This window comes from Scyliorhinus torazame, chromosome 2, assembly GCF_047496885.1.
Source record: "Scyliorhinus torazame isolate Kashiwa2021f chromosome 2, sScyTor2.1, whole genome shotgun sequence".
In the NCBI taxonomy this organism is placed as follows: Eukaryota; Metazoa; Chordata; class Chondrichthyes; order Carcharhiniformes; family Scyliorhinidae; genus Scyliorhinus; species Scyliorhinus torazame.
The window spans coordinates 117,634,617-117,656,844 of record NC_092708.1 but is presented as its reverse complement, the minus strand read 5'-3'; the positions used below and the strand labels follow the sequence as shown (position 1 = coordinate 117,656,844).

The 22,228-nt window shown below is 49.2% G+C and overlaps 1 protein-coding gene across 1 annotated transcript in view; it reads left to right on the top strand.

The window, feature by feature from the left end:
• Window positions 1-22,228, top strand: part of col28a2a (collagen, type XXVIII, alpha 2a) — a 225,029-nt gene that overhangs the window by 159,244 nt on the left and 43,557 nt on the right. Inside the window, exons 20-24 of the mRNA XM_072475914.1 lie at window positions 12,416-12,484; window positions 12,763-12,834; window positions 14,286-14,354; window positions 15,710-15,778; window positions 19,083-19,151. Coding sequence (XP_072332015.1) covers window positions 12,416-12,484; window positions 12,763-12,834; window positions 14,286-14,354; window positions 15,710-15,778; window positions 19,083-19,151 — 348 coding nt within the window. The remainder of the gene's footprint in view (window positions 1-12,415; window positions 12,485-12,762; window positions 12,835-14,285; window positions 14,355-15,709; window positions 15,779-19,082; window positions 19,152-22,228) is intronic.

The window sequence follows — 22,228 nt, the reverse complement described above, 5'->3', positions numbered from 1 at the left end:
CACACTATGACACATGTCTTTCATATTAGATTGTGTTCAGGAAAACTTGACCTATAAGAATCTTAATGAGTGCTCCTTGAAAGTTTTTTTTTATGCTTGTAGGAGTGCTCCTTCTGATTTACATGTTAAAACAGGCCCCTACTCATCCCTGTTGTAACAGCCTCTGATCACTGCCTCGCTCTCTCACAGATTGTATGCTCACCTCCTCCCCGTCAATCACTGCCTTACCTCCACCTCACTCCCCGATCACTGTCTTGCTCCGTCCCGATCATAGCCTCGCCTGCCCCACCATTGTTACACCGGCCCTCATGATTGCTGCCTCACTCCCTCAATTGCAGCCTTGCCTCTTTTACTAATCACCACCTCACTTCAACCACCCTACCCACATTTATTCAATCATTATCTTTCCTTTCCCACCACCCCTTTACCCCAAAAAAACAGAGGTCCATCATGGTATTTGTGGAGTTCACTGGATCAGGAGTGTTTCTCCTGACTCCATAACTTTGGGTCCCTGTATGCCCACTCTCACCATTCAGTATACGTTCTAGCTAAACCCAGATCCAAGAGATGATGCTGCTGCCACTGGTCCTCGGTGGAGCAGTATCCCCCCCCCCTCTGACTTCCTCCACAAGGACCTCCAGGGAGCCAACGCAGGAGCAGCCCTGCATCATATCACAGCCAAGGTAATTGCCTCCATGCTGTTTGAATGAAGTACAAAAAGAAGGGAAAGCCTTTAAAGGGTGTTTCATGTCAAAAGCCATATCCAGCACTCCCAACCTGGCTGCCCTATTGCGGACATAGGCATCTCCTACTCCTCTGCAATTTTCATGGAGTCAGACCATGTTTTTAAAGAGCCATGGTTCTTGACTGTGTTCACAGCTCCTCAGATGAGTTATGAACCCTAGTCTGCATGAGGGGGCCTTTAAAAGGTTTGGAACTAGTTCATATGGTCCTCCTCATGCTCCCTATGCCAAGCTCTGCCCTTCCAGAGGGAAGAGATGGTCGAGTGAGGGAACCATGGTTGACAAGAGAGGTTGAATGTCTTGTTAAGAGGAAAAAGGTGACTTATGTAAGGCTGAGGAAACAAGGTTCAGACAGGGCATTGGAGGGATACAAGATAGCCAGGAGGGAACTGAAGAAAGGGATTAGGAGAGCTAAGAGAGGGCATGAACAATCTTTGGCGGGTAGGATCAAGGAAAACCCCAAGGCCTTTTACACATATGTGAGAAATATGAGAATGACTAGAGCGAGGGTAGGTCCGATCAAGGACGGTAGCGGGAGATTGTGTATTGAGTCTGAAGAGATAGGAGAGGTCTTGAATGAGTACTTTTCTTCTGTATTTACAAATGAGAGGGGCGATATTGTTGGAGAGGACAGTGTGAAACAGATTGGTAAGCTCGAGGAAATACTTGTTAGGAAGGAAGATGTGTTGGGCATTTTGAAAAACTTGAGGATAGACAAGTCCCCCGGGCCTGACGGGATATATCCAAGGATTCTATGGGAAGCAAGAGATGAAATTGCAGAGCCGTTGGCAATTATCTTTTCGTCCTCACTGTCAACAGGGGTGGTACCAGGGGATTGGAGAGTGGCGAATGTCGTGCCCCTGTTCAAAAAAGGAACTAGGGATAACCCTGGGAATTACAGGCCAGTTAGTCTTACTTCGGTGGTAGGCAAAGTAATGGAAAGGGTACTGAAGGATAGGATTTCTGAGCATCTGGAAAGACACTGCTTGATTAGGGATAGTCAGCACGGATTTGTGAGGGGTAGGTCTTGCCTTACAAATCTTATTGAATTCTTTGAGGAGGTGACCAAGCATGTGGATGAAGGTAAAGCAGTGGATGTAGTGTACATGGATTTTAGTAAGGCATTTGATAAAGTTCCCCATGGTAGGCTTCTGCACAAAGTAAGGAGGCATGGGATAGTGGGAAATTTGGCCAGTTGGATAACGAACTGGCTAACCGATAGAAGTCAGAGAGTGGTGGTGGATGGCAAATATTCAGCCTGGATCCCAGTTACCAGTGGTGTACCGCAGGGATCAGTTCTGGGTCCTCTGCTGTTTGTGATTTTCATTAATGACTTGGATGAGGGAGTTGAAGGGTGGGTCAGTAAATTTGCAGACGATACGAAGATTGGTGGAGTTGTGGATAGTAAGGAGGGCTGTTGTCGGCTGCAAAGAGACATAGATAGGATGCAGAGCTGGGCTGAGAAGTGGCAGATGGAGTTTAACCCTGAAAAGTGTGAGGTTGTCCATTTTGGAAGGACAAATATGAATGCGGAATACAGGGTTAACGGTAGAGTTCTTGGCATTGTGGAGGAGCAGAGAGACCTTGGGGTCTATGTTCATACATCTTTGAAAGTTGCCACTCAAGTGGATAGAGCTGTGAAGAAGGCCTATGGTGTGCTCGCGTTCATTAACAGAGGGATTGAATTTAAGAGCCATGAGGTAATGATGCAGCTGTACAAAACTTTGGTAAGGCCACATTTGGAGTACTGTGTACAGTTCTGGTCGCCTCATTTTAGGAAGGATGTGGAAGCTCTGGAAAAGGTGCAAAGAAGATTTACCAGGATGTTGCCTGGAATGGAGAGTAGGTCTTACGAGGAAAGGTTGAGGGTGCTAGGCCTTTTCTCATTAGAGCGGAGAAGGATGAGGGGCGACTTGATAGAGGTTTATAAGATGATCAGGGGAATAGATAGAGTAGACAGTCAGAGACTTTTTCCCCAGGTGGAACACACCATTACAAGGGGACATAAATTTAAGGTGAAAGGTGGAAGATATAGGAGGGATATCAGAGGTAGGTTCTTTACCCAGAGAGTAGTGGGGGCATGGAATGCACTGCCTGTGGAAGTAGTTGAGTCGGAAACATTAGGGACCTTCAAGCAGCTGTTGGATAGGTACATGGATTACGGGAAAATGATATAGTGTAGATTTATTTGTTCTCAAGGGCAGCACGGTAGCATTGTGGATAGCACAATTGCTTCACAGCTCCAGGGTCCCAGGTTCGATTCCGGCTTGGGTCATTGTCTGTGCGGAGTCTGCACGTCCTCCCCGTGTCTGCGTGGGTTTCCTCCGGGTGCTCCGGTTTCCTCCCACAGTCCAAAGATGTGCGGGTTAGGTGAATTGGCCAATGATAAATTGCCCTTAATGTCCAAATTGCCCTTGGTGGTGGGTGGAGGTGTTGAGTTTGGGTAGGGTGCTCTTTCCAAGAGCTGGTGCAGACTCAAGGGGCCGAATGGCCTCCTTCTGCACTGTAAATTCAATGATAATCTATGATTAATCTCGGACAAAGGTTCGGCACAACATCGTGGGCCGAAGGGCCTGTTCTGTGCTGTATTTTCTATGTTCTATGTTCCATCCACTTCACGTGGCATCTCAAAGTAATTTCACTACAATCTAATAACAATGTCAATCATCCAGAACCTTTAAAGTATCAATAACAAAAACCACAAGCCCTTGAAGTCATTTAACTTGTGTAAACAAACATTGTGAAATTGACAACAGAGATCAGAGAGCCTGAGCTGTCGACCAAACAATGTTTTCTCTGGGGTGCAGGTGTTTCAGTACTCTAATGGTCGTCTATGCTGTCATTCTTTATCTCATTATGTATAGAGGTGGCATGAATGGGATAGAACATAGAACGATACAGCGCAGTACAGGCCCTTCGGCCCACGATGTTGCACCGACATGGGAAGTCAAAAAACAAAAGCCATCTAACCTACACTATGCCATTATCATCCATATGCTTATCCAATAAACTTTTAAATGCCCTCAATGTTGGCGAGTTCACTACTGTTGCAGGTAGGGCATTCCACGGCCTCACCACTCTTTGCGTAAAGAATCTACCTCTGACCTCTGTCCTATATCTATTACCCCTCAGTTTAAGGCTATGTCCCCTCGTGCCAGCCATTTCCATCCGCGGGACACTCGCAGACGCACAGAGACACTAACACACACTCGCAGACACAGAGATACACTAACACACACACTGTCCACCCTATCTAACCCCCTGATCATTTTGTATGCCTCTATTAAGTCTCCTCTTAACCTTCTTCTCTCTAACGAAAACAACCTCAAGTCCATCAGCCTTTCCTCATAAGATTTTCCCTCCATACCAGGCAACATCCTGGTAAATCTCCTCTGCACCCGCTCCAAAGCTTCCACGTCCTTCCTCTAATGCGGTGACCAGAACTGTACGCAATACTCCAAATGCGGCCGTACCAGAGTTTTGTACAGCTGCAACATGACCTCATGACTCCGGAACTCAATCCCTCTACCAATAAAGGCCAACACTCCATAGGCCTTCTTCACAACCCTATCAACCTGGGTGGCAACTTTCAGGGATCTATGTACATGGACACCTAGATCCCTCTGCTCATCCACACTTCCAAGAACTTTACCATTAGCCAAATATTCCGCATTCCTGTTATTCCTTCCAAAGTGAATCACCTCACACTTCTCTACATTAAACTCCATTTGCCACCTCTCAGCCCAGCTCTGCAGCTTATCGATGTCCCTCTGTAACCTGCTACATCCTTCCGCACTGTCGACAACACCACCGACTTTAGTGTTGTCTGCAAATTTAAGGATGTGGGAACTGTTTGGAGGGCGGGGTGGTTTGAGTGGTGAGGGCTGGAGAGCCTTTAGGCGGAATCTTCCTAAAAATAGGATAAATGAGAATTTTGGTGCGAAAGCCGGTAAGAATCTCCCGGCCCCGTCGGCACGATCCAGACCGCAAATGTTAGGCACTTTGGAAAAGAAAAATTCCCCATGTGAAAAATGCCGCGCCTATGACGCAAATCATCTGACTCACCCACCCCAGGGGTCAGCTGAACAGTTCTATCAAGGGGCTTTGCATTTAAGCGGCTCCACGGCACTTGCTCATAGTCAAGCCAGGAGGAGGGCAGCCAAGAAGTCTGCTCCACACTTCAAAGAGGGAGTACTTGCAAGTCTGCTGGATGCCGTGAAGGAAAGAAGGGCAATTACCAACCTGCAGATGGGCAGGAGACCTTCTAATATGGTCACCAACCCCGCTTGGAAGATGGTGGCCGTGCTGGTGAGTGCCAGTCCCCTCCACAAGAAGACAGGGGTTCAGTGCAGGAAGAAGATGAATGACCTCCTCCGTGCAGCCAGGGTAAGTGCTTCTTGTCTTCGCTCCCTCTCAGACTCTCCTCATCCATGCGACATTGACCCCACATGCTGCCACCTCGCTGGGTCTCACCATCTGACCTCCCAACACTTCTTTATCTCCCTTGAGACTCCTCTCCTTACAATTCATCCCTGCTCATGCACAACGCTCATATATGCCAGGCATCACTTCCCTCTGACCTGGCATGTGGCCTTCTCACAACATCTCCCTGTGTCTCCCTGCAGCATAAACTGGCTCATAGCCATTGCAATGACATGGCATAGCTGTGCATCCTTCCACCTTTTGAGGAGAGAGCCCTTGAGCTTACAGAGGAGGAACAGAAGAGGGCCTGTGCGGAGAGCAAGGTGGGTGGGAAAGTGAAAAGTGAGGAGCCTTTGCACTTTCATCCCATATTCCCAAACTGAGTTCGGTCTCTCCCAGGACGTTTCTCTTGTCATGCAGGCATACCATGTCCCTTTCCTTGCAGGATAATTATGCAAGCGGCTTGGCCCATTCACCTGTACAGATCCTGTGCCAGGCGATGAGCAGATCTCGAATGAGATGTTGGCAGAAGACATCAAAGAAGCTTCAGAGCTGTCACCTGCACCAGTGCAGAAACACACATAGGTGGGCATTCTTAGCAGGCAGCATCTGGGTTACCATCTGGTGAGCACCGCACTTCTGCTGATTCACATCAGGTGGAACGTCCCAGGGATCGAACAGTCAAGAGGTCTGCCGGATCCCAGGTCTCAGCTGTGCCCCAGCCAGGTGCCATACCTCCGTCGCCATTCATCCCTCAACTGCTGGAGGTGCAAAGGCAGAGCCATGACTACCAGGTAGGAGAATCAGCGACACTCCAGCAATTACAAGGTCAACTGGAAAAGTCCGAAAGCTTTCTCTCGCAGGAGATTGTGCCAGCAATGCAAGACACCCAGTCCAACACTGCAAGGATGGTGACCGCAGCGGGGAGTCTGGGGCTTGACATTTGATCCATGGTGAGAGGTGTCCAGAAAATGGCTCAGTGATATGCCATCAATGAACACACGACGAGTGGTGAACGTAACTGAGGCTTTAATACACTAAACAGAAAGCGTCCTGGCCTCTGATCCCGAGCTGGATCAGAGGCGGAGACCAGCCACCTTTATACATGAGCCCGAGGGGAGGAGCCACAGGCGGAGCCAGCAGAGACAAGCCCAGGCATGTATCAATACAATATAATAAAGTGCTTTACCACATCCACCCCCTGTTTAAAAAAAAAACAAGTCCAGCGGGGGTCAAGTCTGTCGGGGGCCTTGACCTTCCGCCGTAATCGGCTCAGACCCGACTGTGGTGTGCGCACCGGTGTCGAGACCTGCGCATCCGCGAGCGTGTTGTCCTCTTCTTCACCCAGTTGTTGAGTCGGTGGAGGGCGGGGGGGTGTATGGGCAGGGGTGGTGGTGATGATCGCCGGTGGGCCTGCGGGTGCCAGTTCATGAGATAGGTGGGTAGAGGGGGAGGAAGACGGTGTAGGGTCGGGGGTGGTGGTGATGGTCGCTGGGGAACCTGCAGGTGCCAAATCCCGAAGGGAGACTGTGTCCTGTCGCCCGTCATGATGTGCCACATCGGCATATTGTGGGTTGGCATGGAGGAGCAGGACCTTCTCGACGAGGGGATCTGATTTATGGCTCCTCGCATGTTTCCAGAGGAGGACAGGCCCTGGGACTGTCAGCCAGGACGGGAGCGAGACCCCGGAGGTGGACTTCCTGAGGAAGGCAAACATACGCTCGTGAGGGGTCTCGTTGGTGGCAGTACACAGGAGCGACCGGACGGAGTGGAGCGTATCGGAGAGGACCCCCTGCCAGCGGGAGACTGGGAGGCTTCTAGACCTTAGGGCCAGGAGGACGGCCTTCCAGACCGTCGCGTTCTCCTTCTCCACCTGTCCGTTGCCCCGGGGGTTGTAGCTGGTCGTCCTGCTGGAGGCGATGCCCTTGCTGAGCAGGAACTGGCGCAACTCGTCGCTCATGAAGGAGGAACCCCGATCACTATGGATGTAGGTCGGGAACCCGAACAAGGTGAAAAGACTGTGAAGGGCCTTGATGACGGTGGCAGAGGTCATGTCAGGGCAAGGGATGGCAAAGGGGAATCTTGAGCACTCGTCAACAATGTTGAGGAAGTACACGTTACGATCAGTGGAGGGGAGGGGCCCTTTGAAATCAGCGCTCAAAGGAGGGAGAGGCCTTTACCAGGTGCGCTCTGTCTGGTTGATAAAAGTGCGGTTTGCACTCCGCGCAGACCTGGCAGTCCCTGGTCACGGTCCTGACCTCCTCGATGAAGTAAGGCAGGTTGCGAGCCTTGATAAAGTGAAAATGACGGGTGACCCCCGGGTGACGGAGGTCATTATGGAGGGCCCGGAGTCGGTCAACTTATACGCTGACACATGTCCCGCAGGATAGGGCATCTGGGGGCTCATTGAGTTTCCCAGGTCGATACAAGATATCATAGCTGTAGGTGGAGAGCTCGATCCTCCACCTCAGAATCTTGTCATTCTTGATCTTGCCCTGCTGTGTATTGTTAAACATGAAGGCAACCGACCGCTGGTCAGTGAGGAGAGTGAATCGCCTGCCGGCCAGGTAATGCTTCCAATGTCTCACAGCTTCTACGATGACTTGGGTCTCCTTTTCGATGGAGGAGTGTCGAATTTCGGAGCCCTGGAGGGTATGGGAGAAGAAAGCCACGGGCCTGCCCGCCTGGTTGAGGGTAGTGGCCAGCGCAAAGTCCGACGCATCGCTCTCCACCTGGAATGGAATGGACTCGTCCACAGCGTGCATCGCAACTTTGGCAATATCTGCTTTGATACGGTTGAAGGCCAGGCGGGCCTCAGCCGTCAGGGGGAAAACGGACGGGCCTTGTCTGCATAATTGGGGACCCACTGGGCATAGTAGGAGAAGAACCCCAGGCATCTCTTCAGGGCCTTGGGGCAGTGGGGGAGGGGGAGTTCCAGGAGCGGGTGCATGCGGTCAGGGTCGGGCCCTAGGACTCTGTTTTCCACAATGTAACCAAGGATGGCTAGGCGGGTTTTGCGGAAAAGGCATTTTTCCTTATTGTAAGTGAGGTTCAGGAGTTTGGCGGTGTAGAGGAAGTGCTGGAGGTTTTCGTCATGGTCCTGCTGGTCATGGCCGCAGATGGTGACATTATCTAAGTACGGGAACGTGGCCCGCAGCCCGTACTGGTCAACCATTCGGTCCATTTCCCGTTGGAAGACCAAGACCCCATTGGTGACGCCGAAGAGAACCCTGAGGAAGTGGTAGAGGCGGCCATCTGCCTCGAAGGCAGTGTATTGGCGGTCCTCCGGGCGGATAGGGAGCTGGTGGTACGCGGACTTCAAGTCAACCGTGGAGAAGATTCGATACTGCGCAATCTGATTGACCGTGTCAGATATTCGGGGGAGGGGTACGCATCGAGCTGCGTGTACCGATTGATGGTCTGACTGTAATCGATGACCGTCCGGTGCTTCTCCCCAGTCTTGACGACCACCACTTGGGCTCTCCAGGGGCTGTTACTAGCCTCAACAATCCACTCTCGTAGGAGTCGCTGGACCTCCGACTTGATAAAGGTCCTATCCCGGGCACTGTATCGTCTGCTCCTAGTAGCAACAGGCAAGTCGCGTTCCGTGCAGGGCAGCGTTGTCGGGGATGATTACCCTGGCCGCAAAAGTAGCACTTCGGGCTTCCAGCGTTGGCGGGCTGCTGCACAGCACTGGCTTGCGCCGCACCCAGGTCGGATGATGGCGGCGTCCACGAGGGTGCCGCGCGGTCAGAGGTGTAGGCCTCCATGTTCTGGTAGGCCACCTCCAGCAAGTTTGAGAGCTGCACTGTCTCTGGGAGGCCGAGTGTACACCCTTCTAGCAATCGCTGGCAGATGTAGTTTGATTTCATGCCTGCGACATAAGCGTCCCTGACCAACAGCTCCCCGTGCTGGGTAGCCGATACCGCCCGGCAGTCACAGTTCCGGCAGTGTACCCGCAAGGCACACAGGAATTCTGCTAGTGATTCCCCAGGGCATTGTTGTCTCGTGGCGAGAAGGTGCCTAGCATACACCTCGTTCACAGACTTTACATAATGTCCCTGCAGCAGTATTATCGCCTCCGTATACGAGGGGGCGTCCCTGATGAGAAGAAAGACTTGCGGGCTCACCCGTGCGTGGAGGATCTGCTTCTTTTGGAGGTCGGTGAAGTCTTCGGTGAAGGATCCAAGGTACACTTCGAAGCAGTTTAGCCAGTGCTCGAATGTTGCAGTGGCCTCGGCTGCCTGTGGGTCCAGCTCCAGGCGATCAGACTTGAGTGACAAATTTATATTAGATGTTTAGTGTATTAAGTTGATATGCCATCAATGAACACACGACGAGTGGTGAACGTAACTGAGGCTTTAATACAATAAACAGAAAGCCTCCTGGCCTCTGATCCCGAACTGGATCAGAGGCAGAGACCAGCCACCTTTATACATGAGTCCAAGGGGAGGACCAACAGGCAGAGCCAGCAGGGACAAGCCAGGCATGTAACAATACAATACAATACAGTGGTTTACCACAGTCAGTCCATGAACTTCAAGGTTCAGGTCATGAATTTGATCGTTCAGGGATCAGACGCATGGTGCCGACACTGGTGGGCATCCACCAGTGCCAGCACCAAAGGATGGCGAGCTTTTTACTCTCTTCTTTCTGATTTCCAACTCCTTTTTATTTACTGCTGAATAACATTTCAATTAAGACTTTAAGCTCTTAACTTGCTCTCTCATTTTCCTCCACAACAGGTCTGTCCAATAGTTGTCCACCTTGTGGAACGCTGCGGATCTGCATCCTGTCAGATTGAAACAGCAAGAGATCACACAAAAAGCACCTGGGAGAGTGCAGCAGGCTCTCCTTAACTACACATGGAAGAGCAGACAGGGCTGCAGCTCTCAGCTTGTCTTATAGCGAGCAAGTAATACGCCATTTAAACACAGTGCACTCCCAGTGGCAGATAAGGACTGAATTGACATTGTAGGCAGGGTTTTCCCTGCAGGCTTAGAATGCTGCCGTTGAGAAACGCTGCATTAGCGACTGATGGGAACACCGTGACTCTTAGCTCCGCGACCCTACTGACACCCACCCGCAACCCCCTGCAGATTGTAACCCGCACTTTGAAAAATCCTGCTCCAAAAAACCCATTCCCTAAGTCTGCAGGGGATCCTCTAACTGAAACTCCCCCCCCCAGACTGCAGGGATCCTCTAACCGCACCCCCCTCACCCCCGTCGTGTCCCGAAGTCTCCACCGCCAGACGCGCCAGTCGGCGGGGGCGGGAATCGCACCGCGCCGGTCGGCGGGCCCACCCCCGCCAATTCTCCGGCCCGCAATGGGCCGAAGTCCCGCTGCTGGAATTATTGTCCCGCCAGCGTGGATTAAACCACCTTTTGAAAGGTGGGTCAAGGCGGCACGGGCAGGCTCCGGGGTCCTGGGGAGGGCGCGGGGCGATCTGGCCCCGGGGGGTGCCCCCACGGTGGCCTGGCCCGCGACGGGGCCCACCAATCTGTGGGCGGGCCTGTGCCATGGGGGCACTCTTTTTCTTCCACCTTCGCCATGGTCTTCACTATGGCAGAGGTGGAAGAGACCTCCCCCCCCCCCCGCGCATGCGCGTGGATGACGTCAGCAGCCGCTGGCGCTCCCGCGCATGCGCCGACCCGCGTCACTCGCCGAAGACCTTTCGGCGCCAGCTGACGTGGCGCTAAAGGCCTTTCCCGCCAGCCGGTGGAGCGGAAACCACTCCGGCGCGGGCCTAGCCCCTCAAGGTGAGGGCTTGGCCCCTAAAGGTGCAGGGACTTCCGCACCTTTGGGGCGGCCCGACGCCGGAGTGGTTCCCGCCACTCTATTATGCCGGAACCCCCCGCCCCGCCGGGTAGGGGAGAATCCCGCCCCCGGTATCAGACAGATGGGAGTCAGACAAAGCCGTATGTCTGAGGAGCATCACGGATCATTCCTCACTGCAAGTTATCAACATCCTCCTATATTGCAAGGGCAGCTGGCACTCGTGGGCTCGCCGTCACCAGCTCACTGAGTTGTAACTTATCATACCGCCCACCACCTGGGCGTATACGGGAGTCCATGGCCTGAAGGGGCACCCAAGTGTCCACTCTAATCATTGTCCTCCAAGAACCATGCTGTAATGAGGGCGTCTCTAGCCCTCCTGCCCAAGCGCACCCTCACCCTACCTCTGCAGGCTCTTCCTCGACACCCTCCTCGGCTTCCCCTTCGTCTGAGGAGATGTGCCGCTCCTCCAAATCCTCTTCTGAGAGCTCCTCACCTCGTTGCAGAGCCAGGTTGTGGAGGGTGCAGAAAACCACCACAATGCGGGAGACCATCTAGGGGCTGTACTGCAGGGCTCCATGTTTATGACCCCTCCTGTCAGCGGGATCTTCAGACGCACTGAAGTCAATGCAGTTTTGAGCAGCTCGCTGCATTTTCCAGACCCGCCACTACCATGACGGGGCCATAAAATTCTACTCCATAGTAGTTGTGGGGGAGTCGGTGACGTAGTGGTATTGTCACTGGATTAGTAATCTAGAACACAGAACTGTACAGCACAGTACAGGCCCTTCGGCCCACGATGTTGTGCCGAACTAGTCTGAAACTAAGATTAAATCAACCTACTCCCAATCATTCTAGTGCAATCCATATGCCTATCCAATAACCGCTTGAAAGTTCCTAAAGTGTCCGACTCCACTACCATAGCTGGGAGTGCATTCCACGCCTCAACCACTCTCTGAGTAAAGAACCTACCTCTGACTCAGGGTAATGCTCTAGGGACCTGTGTTTGAATCCCACCATGGAATATGGGAAAATTTGAATTTAATTTTTTTTTAATGTGGAACTAAAATTTCTAAATGACCGTCAATTGTTATTTGGTTCACGAATATCCTTTAGGGAAGGAAATCCATCAGGATCATGGGTGGGTTTCTCCCCCGCAACATTTTAGAGGATGAGTGGAGACCCCAATGCTCCATAAAACCCAGTTCAATGAGTCTGAGAGATGGATAGACAGATAAAAATATTGTGATTTTTGTGTACTAAAGTCCATACACCCTAGCATTTCAATTGGACACATGTATAGTGGTGTTTTATTTTTGATAATATGGTCTGGTAATCTGAATTGTTCCTTCCATTTTCGAGAACAGACAGCTGACATCCAATTAGTATTTGAACAATCAGCAGTGCTCCCTCAGAAATAAATGATCTTGAAAAAATGTTCACTGTTCAGACGTTTCTTTTATTACCATCATAGGGTGAATCAGGATTGTCAGGTCCTCGAGGGGCTGAAGGTGCCCCAGGCATTGGAATTCAAGGAGAGAAGGTAAAAATCCTTTCCTCTTAAACATGGGTGATGTGGCATTTGAACTGAGATATGAGGAGAATCGTCACCGTTTAGGTGGTAATCTGAGCTGACACACACTGTCTGCCTGTTATGGAATATGCACAATTTACATTTCTGTTGGTTCTAGAAAAAGCAGGTCGGTTCGAGCTAGATCACCACCAAGGTGGTGATGGTGAACATTTGTTCATGGCTCAGTGACAGAAAAGGAAAACGCTGTGGCTCTTTCTCAACAATGTTTGTCTTTTTGTTTTCTGTAGGGTGATGTAGGCCAGAGAGGAGTGCGAGGTTTGGTTGGTCCACCTGGAATAACAGGACCAATGGGACCGAAGGCAAGTTCACTTCTGTACTGATTGTAGGACACATCAGCATTTTTTGAATTTCACTGAGCTTTGCCTTCGGGGAGCTTTTGATGTTTTTGTGTACCCTCTTGTCAAAATGCAGAAATTTTCATGCTGGATTAAATCTACATTGTTACCTTCTATTTCTCCAATGGCTTTTAAAATAACAAATGACCCCAGTTCCTTACAACCGACTCAGCAATGAGATCTTAGCCTAGATAGCTAAACCGAAAAGACAATTTGAAAAAGAGATGGAGTGGTGGAGTGATTAAGGAAGAAAGTTCCAGAAAGTGAAGCACAGGCAGCTGAAATCATTGCCATTGATGGGTGGATAGATCTGGGTGAGGCACAGAAATCCATTGTCAGAGTAATTAGAGTTTGTATAAGGGAGCAGACGGCTGGTGAATATTATGGAGTTAATTAGGCAAAAACACCAAGAGGTTTAAAGGCAAAGGTGAAGATTTTTGATTGAATGCGTTTGAGGAAGAAGCCATTATCTGTCAGAGGGGCCAGTATATTAGATACAGTCTGACAGCATGCCGGTGATTAGTGAGGTGAAAGTCGTGATGAAGAGGGAGAGCTGGGCGTCATCATCTATTAAAGGATTATGTGAAAAGATGATCTATTGGCATGTCAAAATGCTGCGATCATACTATTTTATCCATATTAAAATAAAAAACAAATCATTACATTCATGAAAGATCAGCAGATTTCCCCCACCATTAACATCCTGGAGGTTACCATTGACCAGACACTGAACTGGATCAGCCATATAAATATTGTGGCTACAACAGCAGGTCAGAGGCTGTGAATTCTCCAGCAAGTATCTCACCACATGACTCCCCAATGCCGGTCCACCATCTACAAGGCACAAATCAGAATTGTGATGGACTACCCTCCACTTGCCTGGATGAGTGCAGCCCTAACAACACTCAAGAAGCTCGATGTCATCCAGGACAAAGCAACCCACTTGATTGGCACCCCATCCACCTCTTTCAACATTCACACCCTCCACCGGGGATGCACAGTGGCAGCAGTGTGCTCCAGCTGCAAGATGCACTACAGTAACTCCCCAAGGTTCCTTCAAATGCACCTTCTAAACCCACAACCTGTATCACCTAGAAAGCCAAGGGCAGCAGACACGTAGGAACACCACTACCCCTCCAATTCATACACCACCCTGACTTGGGAATATATTGCTGTTCCATCACTGTTACTGGGTCAAAATCCTGACACTTCCTCCCAAACAGCACTTTGTGTGTTCCTGCAACATATGGACTGCAGTGGTTCAAGAAGGTGGCTCAACACTACCTTCTCAGGGACCACTAGGGATGGGTATTATATACTGGTCTAGCCAGCTGTGCCAGATCACATGAACAAATAAAAACAAGATTATTGCATCAGATTGTTGATGACCTGTTTTGTTTTGATTTACATTGCAGGGTGAACCTGGTGCTGTGGGCCGCCTCGGAATGCCAGGTCTTCCAGGACGTGGAATTATGGGCCTTAAGGTGTACACAAATGTTTAACATTATTTTAGTAACCTATTAAAATTCCCTTTTTGTGAAACCAAGTTGGTGAACAATCCAAAAGTCAGAAGTTTTCCTTTACAAGTATTTGGTTTTACATGTGGTATATGATAAACCTATACCATTACTATCCAAACTCCAGACTATAACATCCATGTGATATGATCCCAGTACTGGACAAGTCAGTTCCCAGAGTGAAACCTGGCTTGACAGATCCTCATTTTTTTTTTTAAGAAACTGTGGAGGAAATTTTCTGAACAAATTCGCTGGAGTCTGCTGATGAACCTTTAATATACAAAAGAATAAATTATTTATTAAAGCATGAAAATGAACAATGTATACACCAGAAAAAAGGTTGGAAAGATCTCAGTACAAACACAAGAAGATGATTCAATTTCCCAATATTCCTTTACCCAGCGATATCTTTACAGACACACAAACCTGTGAAGAATTTTCTTTTTTTTAAATAAATTTAGAGTACCAAATTCATTTTTCCAATTAAGGGGCAATTTAGCGTGTTCAATCCACCTACCCTGCACATCTTTTGGGTTGTGGGGGCGAACCCCACGCAAACACAGGGAGAATGTGCAAACTCCACACGGACAGTGACCCAGAGCCGGGATCGAACCTGGGACCTTGGCGCCGTGAGACTGCAGTGCTACCACTGCGCCACCGTGCTGCCCTAACCTGTGACAAGTTAACACTAGCTTTACACAAAGGATCCTTGCTTGGGACACGTGCAAAGAGTTTTCTTCCAATGAATTATTAAGCTTTCACTTGAAACTTCTCACCCAACATGTATCTCTCCCTGAGACACCCAAAAAAAACCACTTTAAACTCACTGTTTCATTAGCAACACTACTAAACTGATCACATTACAGAGTCCTAGAACTGATTATTCAGTTAACTACTGTCCCCCTAGCCTCAATTTACTCGGAGAGCTGAAAAATCCATGGGAGGAATTCTCTAGCTCTCCAGCCGTGCGTTCTTCAGCGGCGTGCCATTGCCGACAGCGGGATTCTCCGTTCCTGCCGCCAGCCAATGGGATTTCCCATTGTATCCACCCCACCGGGAAACCCCTGAGCGGGGATGCACTGGTGGCGGAACGGAGAATCCCGCCGGCGGATAATTTATCCCCATGTCTTCACTCTCTGACACAGACTGAACCCTCCCCTGCTTTTCCCTGTGTCCATGAATCCTGCTACAGCGCCAACACTAAGTCTCCGGAATGGAGAATCCTGACCTTGTTTCCTTTTCTTTACCTTTACATCCAGGGAACAAAATGTGTACCTTTTATATTTGCTCATAAATCATTATTAAATATACGTTTGTTATAGGGTGATCCAGGTCCCCCTGGTCCCATTGGCCCTCTCGGTGAAACTGGAATTGGAATTCCTGGTCCCAAGGTGAGAGTTACTTAACTATTTCTTAAAGAGTAAACAATTAATTGATTTCAAGTTTCTGTGGATAATGTGACAGAACCGCTAAGGCTTTCCTGTTCACATATGTTGAATTCCACTGTAATTAGAAACCAACGGATCACTGAATAATATTGTAGACTTTTAATTATCCACTTAGAATTATTAATGCCAGATCAGTTGTTGATTTTAAATTGGCAGTGATATATTTTTGCTAACCAAAGGTATTAAGGTGGGTACATGGGTTAGGTCGCATCAGTCATGGTTTCATTGATTGGGAAAACAGGCTAGAGGGACAAAATAGCCTATTCCAGTTCCTAATGTGCTCCATTGGATAAATGTAGGCACTGAAAATACACAAAGCCATTTATACCATTTAGTGTTGTACACCAGAAGTGGTACTTCCACCCAACTATCCTCTCCAGTGCAAATCCAATGATCAAAGATACAGCTCATAAACATCTAGGAGACCCGCTCTAGGAAATGGAAATTGCCAATGGAGGCATTCAAAAAGCTTGAGAGTGTCTGAGGGTTTGTATAATGAGCTGAAAAATAGCAGGTAAATAAGAAAGCACCTCACTCTGTTACTTCAATTGCCAAGGCAGCCCTGTATAGCAGCACACAACCATAAACACCTGTACTCTTTTCTATCCCTTAATCCGAAGGGGATAATTCTTCTAATTGAATCACAGGGAGGAAACACGCGAGATATCTGTACTTCACTGGGGATGTCCTCACTGAAATCTGTCACCTGCTGGAGCCACACCAGATCAGTGCATTGAACCCATTGCCAGTAGTTGTGATGGTGAACATAGCAATGAACTTTTATGCATCTAGCTCCTTCCAGGCTGAAGATTTAGAGATGAATAAAGCCTACAAGGCTACAAGAGCAAGTGAGAGGCTGGGAATTCTGACACAAGTAACTCACCCCCTGAGTCTCCAAAGCCTGTTCACTGTCTACAGGCACCTTCTGACCCCCCCAAAGCCTGTCCACCATCTACAAGGGACAAGTGATGAAATACGCTCTAATGGCCGGATGTGTGGAGCTCCAACAATACTCAAGGCATTCAATACCATTCAGGACAAAGCAGTCTGCTTGTTGGCACTCTATCCACCATCTTAAACATCCACTCTCTCCACCACTGACACATAGTGGCAGCAGTGTGTACCATCCACAAGATGCATTACAGCAACTCACCAAAGCTCCTTCAACATCTCCTTCCAACCCCGTGACCTGTACCGCCTAGAAGGACAAGGACAGCAGACACATGGGAACACCACCACCTGCAAGTTCCCTTCCATGCCACACACCATTCTGACTTGGAGCTATATTACTGCTCTTTCACTGTCTCTAGGTCAAAATCCTGGAACTCCCTTCTTAATAATCTTTTTATTATTGTCACACGTTGGCTTACATTAACACTGCAATGAAGTTACTGTGAAAATCGCCTAGTCGCCACACTCTGGCGCTTGTTCGGTTACACTGAGGGGGAATTCAGAATGTCCAATTCAGCATGTCTTTCAGGACTTGTGGGAGGAAACCTACGCAGACATGAGTAGAACGTGCAGACTCCGCACAGACAGTGACCCAAGCCGGGAATTGAACCTGGGACCCTGGTGCTGTGAAGTAGCAGTGCTAACCACTGTGCTTCCGTGCCGCCCGCACTGTGGGTGTTCCTATAACACATGGACTGCAGTGGTTCAAGAAGGCAGCTTACCATCACCTTCTCAAGTGCTATTAGAAATGGGCAATAAATGCTGATCTAGCCAGAAATGACCACATCCAAAAAGAATTGCAACATCTTGAAGTTTGCAGTCCACTGTTGTGTAAGAGAGGTTACTGAGGATCATTACTAAATGAGGACTAATTACATTTCATTCTATTTTGCCAAAGAAAAGTAGACAATGCAAGCACATGGCTTTGCTGGGATTGTATATGGGTGCAGGATGCCATTGACTGCAAGCACATCGCTTTGTGATCACCATATATAAACTCTGTCCTATACTAGAGTCAAAAGGGATTCTATTCCCTCAACATCCAGCCAGTGTGTAAACAGGATGTGAATTTTGCAAATCAGATCCCAATATCCTGACAGAAGGCATGATGCCTGTCATAATATACATCTTTGTATACAATGGAGTGCAGACAGGCAGTGATGGACACACAGGATGACCAGTAAGCACACACAACAGAGCAGCCAATCACCAGACAGGACACGACCTCTATAAAGCCAGAGGCACCCAGCCTCTGAGACAGAGCTCGTGAGCTAGCCAGTGCCTGCACCATGTGGTAGCTAGGTTAGTCTGGTCAGGCTAGTGTCAGGTCTCCAGTCAAGTCAGCATAGTGTCAACCCACAGTTGAACATGTATAATAGTTTGGATGTTGAATAAAATTGTGTTGCATTTTATCAAGTGTTGGAGGTCTGTCTCTCGCTACACTGCTTCAAGTGCAGTTCACCTCAACCCAGCCTGCCCAACACATCAATGCCTTCATTCTGTCACAGTCCATTGTGCCAGCTGCATTGGAACCACCACAGCAAACCAAAAGCTGGCTGCTGGCAGCTATTCACTGATGGCATGGCTGATGAATCCAGTGTATAATTCATTCAAATGTGCACAGTGTATACAATGAAAGCCAGGCTGCCAAAGAAAATGTGATAGAGGAAACCAGTGGTATGTTGAAAACAATGCTTCCACTACATGGACCACTCTGGAGGAGAGCTGCAATACTCGGCAGAGGGGTTTAAATATTTGTGGACATCTGTTGCGTGCTGCAAAACCTTGTCAACCTCTCACTTGTTCTTGCTGCCATCAGCTATATTGTGGAGCACCTTAGAAACAGTAGCATGGGAGGTGGAGGAGGAGGAGAAAATGAAAATGAGGAAAACCCTAGGCTACCTGGTGTGGTCAGGCTGTCCACGGAGAACCCAACCAAGTGTGAGGCCAGTAACTGCAACCCTAATTCCCCATTCACCAACTGTCCCACACCTTACCTTCACTCTAACCCATCATGCCAATATTTGGTTAGCCATAACACAGAAATAAATGTCACCTCAAAATAAACATTTCAAACTCAGTTATAAAATGAATTATTGCATATTGCATACAAAGGTTAACTAATTACCATTGTACATTTCTTTAGAATCTTATTCTACTTCCAATTTTCTCCTTACACTTGGAACATGAAGGACCATTAGCTTGGAATAACAAAATTATTTTACAACAAAGGTCTGTGCAACCTATTGCAATGTAGTATGTGAAGTAATTTTTCTATATCTATATTCAATATTAGGGGGATCGAGGCTTCCCAGGACCACTAGGGCCATTTGGACAGAAGGGAGATGGCTATCCAGGAGCACCTGTAAGTATTTATGCATTGAAACCTAGCACTGCAATATTGGTTCACGCATGTCTTTGTCATTTTTCATAATGGTTTCTTATAATATTATGGCAGTTTGTCAGAGTGGACGAATAATGTACTATAAACTACCTTGAAAGATAAATAATTACTGAATTCTGATTTACTGAATAAATATGATAGAATTTCTTTACAATTACTGTATAATAGGTGGTTAAACATTTCTATCATAATTACTTTGAAAGCAGCAAAATTAATTCCCCTCAACATCACATTACTGCTAGACCAGTTGAAAATGTTCTTATTTACCTTCTTGGTAGATTTTACTAAAAGTATGTATAGGGCTTTGCTGAGAACATGCCTAGGGTACTGTGCATAGTTTTGGTTTCCATATATAAGAAAGGATTACTTGTCTAGAAGGAAGAACAGCAAAGATTACATAAATCTGTTCCTTGGTGAGAGGGTTGATCAATGATGATGAAGCTGAGTAAATTGGGTCTATACCCTCTGGAGTTTCGAAGAAAGGAAGTTGATATCATTGAAGTTATACAGATTTCTAATGGGTATTGACATGCTGAAAGGTTGTTTCCCTGGGTGGGAGAATCGAGAACATAGGGGCACATTCACAGGATATAATTTAGTACTGAGGTAAGGATAACCAGTGCTTATGTAGTTACTTTGTGTACCTTGTATTGCCCCATTATGTATTTTCTTTTATTTCCTTTTCTTTTCATGTACTTAATGATCAGTTGAGCTGCTTGCAGAAAAATACTTTTCACTGTACCTCTGTCCACGTGACAATAAACAAAATCCAAATCCAGGAGAAATGTCTTCACTCAGCAGATTGTGAATCTTTGGACTGTTGTGGACGCTCCAACATTGAGTGTGTTTAAGGTTGAGATAGATAGATTTTTGCGCCGGGATTCTCCGTTTCTGAGACTAAGTGTTGACGGCAATGCTGAATTTGTGGACTTTCACGACTGCAAAACTGGCACCTCACCTGGACCGATTCCACTATTGTTGAGGGGTTAGCACCGGCGTCACGTAGAACACAATCAAATCTAATGAGAAAAGGTGCCAGATTTGCTGCGCGATTGACACTCAGGAGGCTGACAAGCTGCAGCTGCATAAACACACTTCACTCCCCACACACCATCTCAACCAACAAGGTGGCAGCAAGGAGAGCAGTTCCACGCTTCACCGACGCAGAGCTGGAGACCCACCTGGACGCTGTAGAAGAATGAAGGGGGAATTTTATAGAAATATATAAAATTATGAAGGGAATAGCAGAGAAGTTGTTTGCACTGGCGGGTGAAACTAGAACCAGGGGGCTTAGCCTCAAAATAAGGGAGAGCAGATTTAGGACTGAGTTGAGGAGGAACTTCTTCACCCAAAGGGTCGTGAATCTGTGGAATTCCCTGCCCAGTGAAGAAGTTGAGGTGACCTCATTAAATGTTTTTAAGACAAAGGTAGATAAATTTTTGAACAGTAAAGAAATAAAAGGTTACGGTGAGCAGGCGGATAAGTGGAGCTGAGTCCACAAAAAGTTCAGACATGATATTATTGAATGGCGGAGCAGGCTCGAGGGGCCAGATGGCCTACTCCTGCTCCTAGTTGTTATGTTCTTGTGACCCTGTACCCCGGCCCTGGAAGGAGGCTGCCAGCTGCCACCGTTCGTCGAGCCTGGGCACAGGTGGTAGAGGCGGTCAGCACCACCAGCAACACCATCCGGACCGGCCTGCAGTTCCGGAAGAAACTGCATAACTCTTCAGGGAGGCCAGGGTGAGTAGGCAGCACTGTGCCCCTGGCACTAACATGTGTCCCCCACACCCATAACCTTATACCCCCAACCCGGAAGACGGCCGAACCTCCACCTTGTACCACATGCCGGTACCCATACTGGCCGCCATGGCCGGGTGCCCTGGCCACTGAGGCCACCAGCTACCCACCCCCTGGGCTGCATGAGTCAGACTGTCTTAACACTTGTTTCCCCCCTCACCGCCGCGCACAACCGCCAGGAGCGGGAAAAAACAGGAGGGGGACTGCCAGACCTTCAACCCCTCACCGTGGCCGAGCAGAGGGCTCTGGAAATGGTCGGTGACCTGAAGGAACGGGAGGTCGCCGAGGTGGATCTCGGCTGCGGGCAAGGAAGTGAGAACCTGCTGAGTTGTGAATCCCTGTAACGCGTGTGTGCCAACAACCCTCACCACCCCCCACCACCCTCACACCCCACCACCCTCGCACCCTCACTCCCACACCACCCTCACTCCCACACCACCCTCACACCGACACCACCCTCACACCCCACCACCCTCACACCCCACCACCCTCGCACCCTCACACCGACACCACCCTCACTCCCACACCACCCTCACACCGACACCACCCTCACCCCCACACCACCCTCACACCGACACCACCCTCACCACCCACACCACCCTCGCACCCTCACTCCCACACCACCCTCACACCTACCACCCTCACCCTCACACCGACACCACCCTCACTCCCACACCACTCTCACACAGACACCACCCTCACTCCCACACCACCCTCACACCTACCACCTTCACACCGACACCACCCTCACACCGACACCACCCTCACTCCCACACCACTCTCACACAGACACCACCCTCACTCCCACACCACCCTCACACCTACCACCCTCACACCGACACCACCCTCACACCGACACCACCCTCACTCCCACACCACCCTCACACCGACACCACCCTCACTCCCACACCACCCTCACACCTACCACCCTCACCCTCACACCGACACCACCCTCACACCGACACCACCCTCACACCGACACCACCCTCACTCCCACACCACCCTCACACCGACACGACCCTCACTCCCACACCACCCTCACACCTACCACCCTCACCCTCACACCGACACCACCCTCACTCCCACACCACCCTCACACCAACACCACCCTCACTCCCACACCATCCTCACACCGGCACCACCCCCACACCCACACCACCCTCACACCCACCACCCTCACTCCCCCACCACCCTCACACCCCCACCACCCTCACACCCACCACCCTCACACCCACACCACC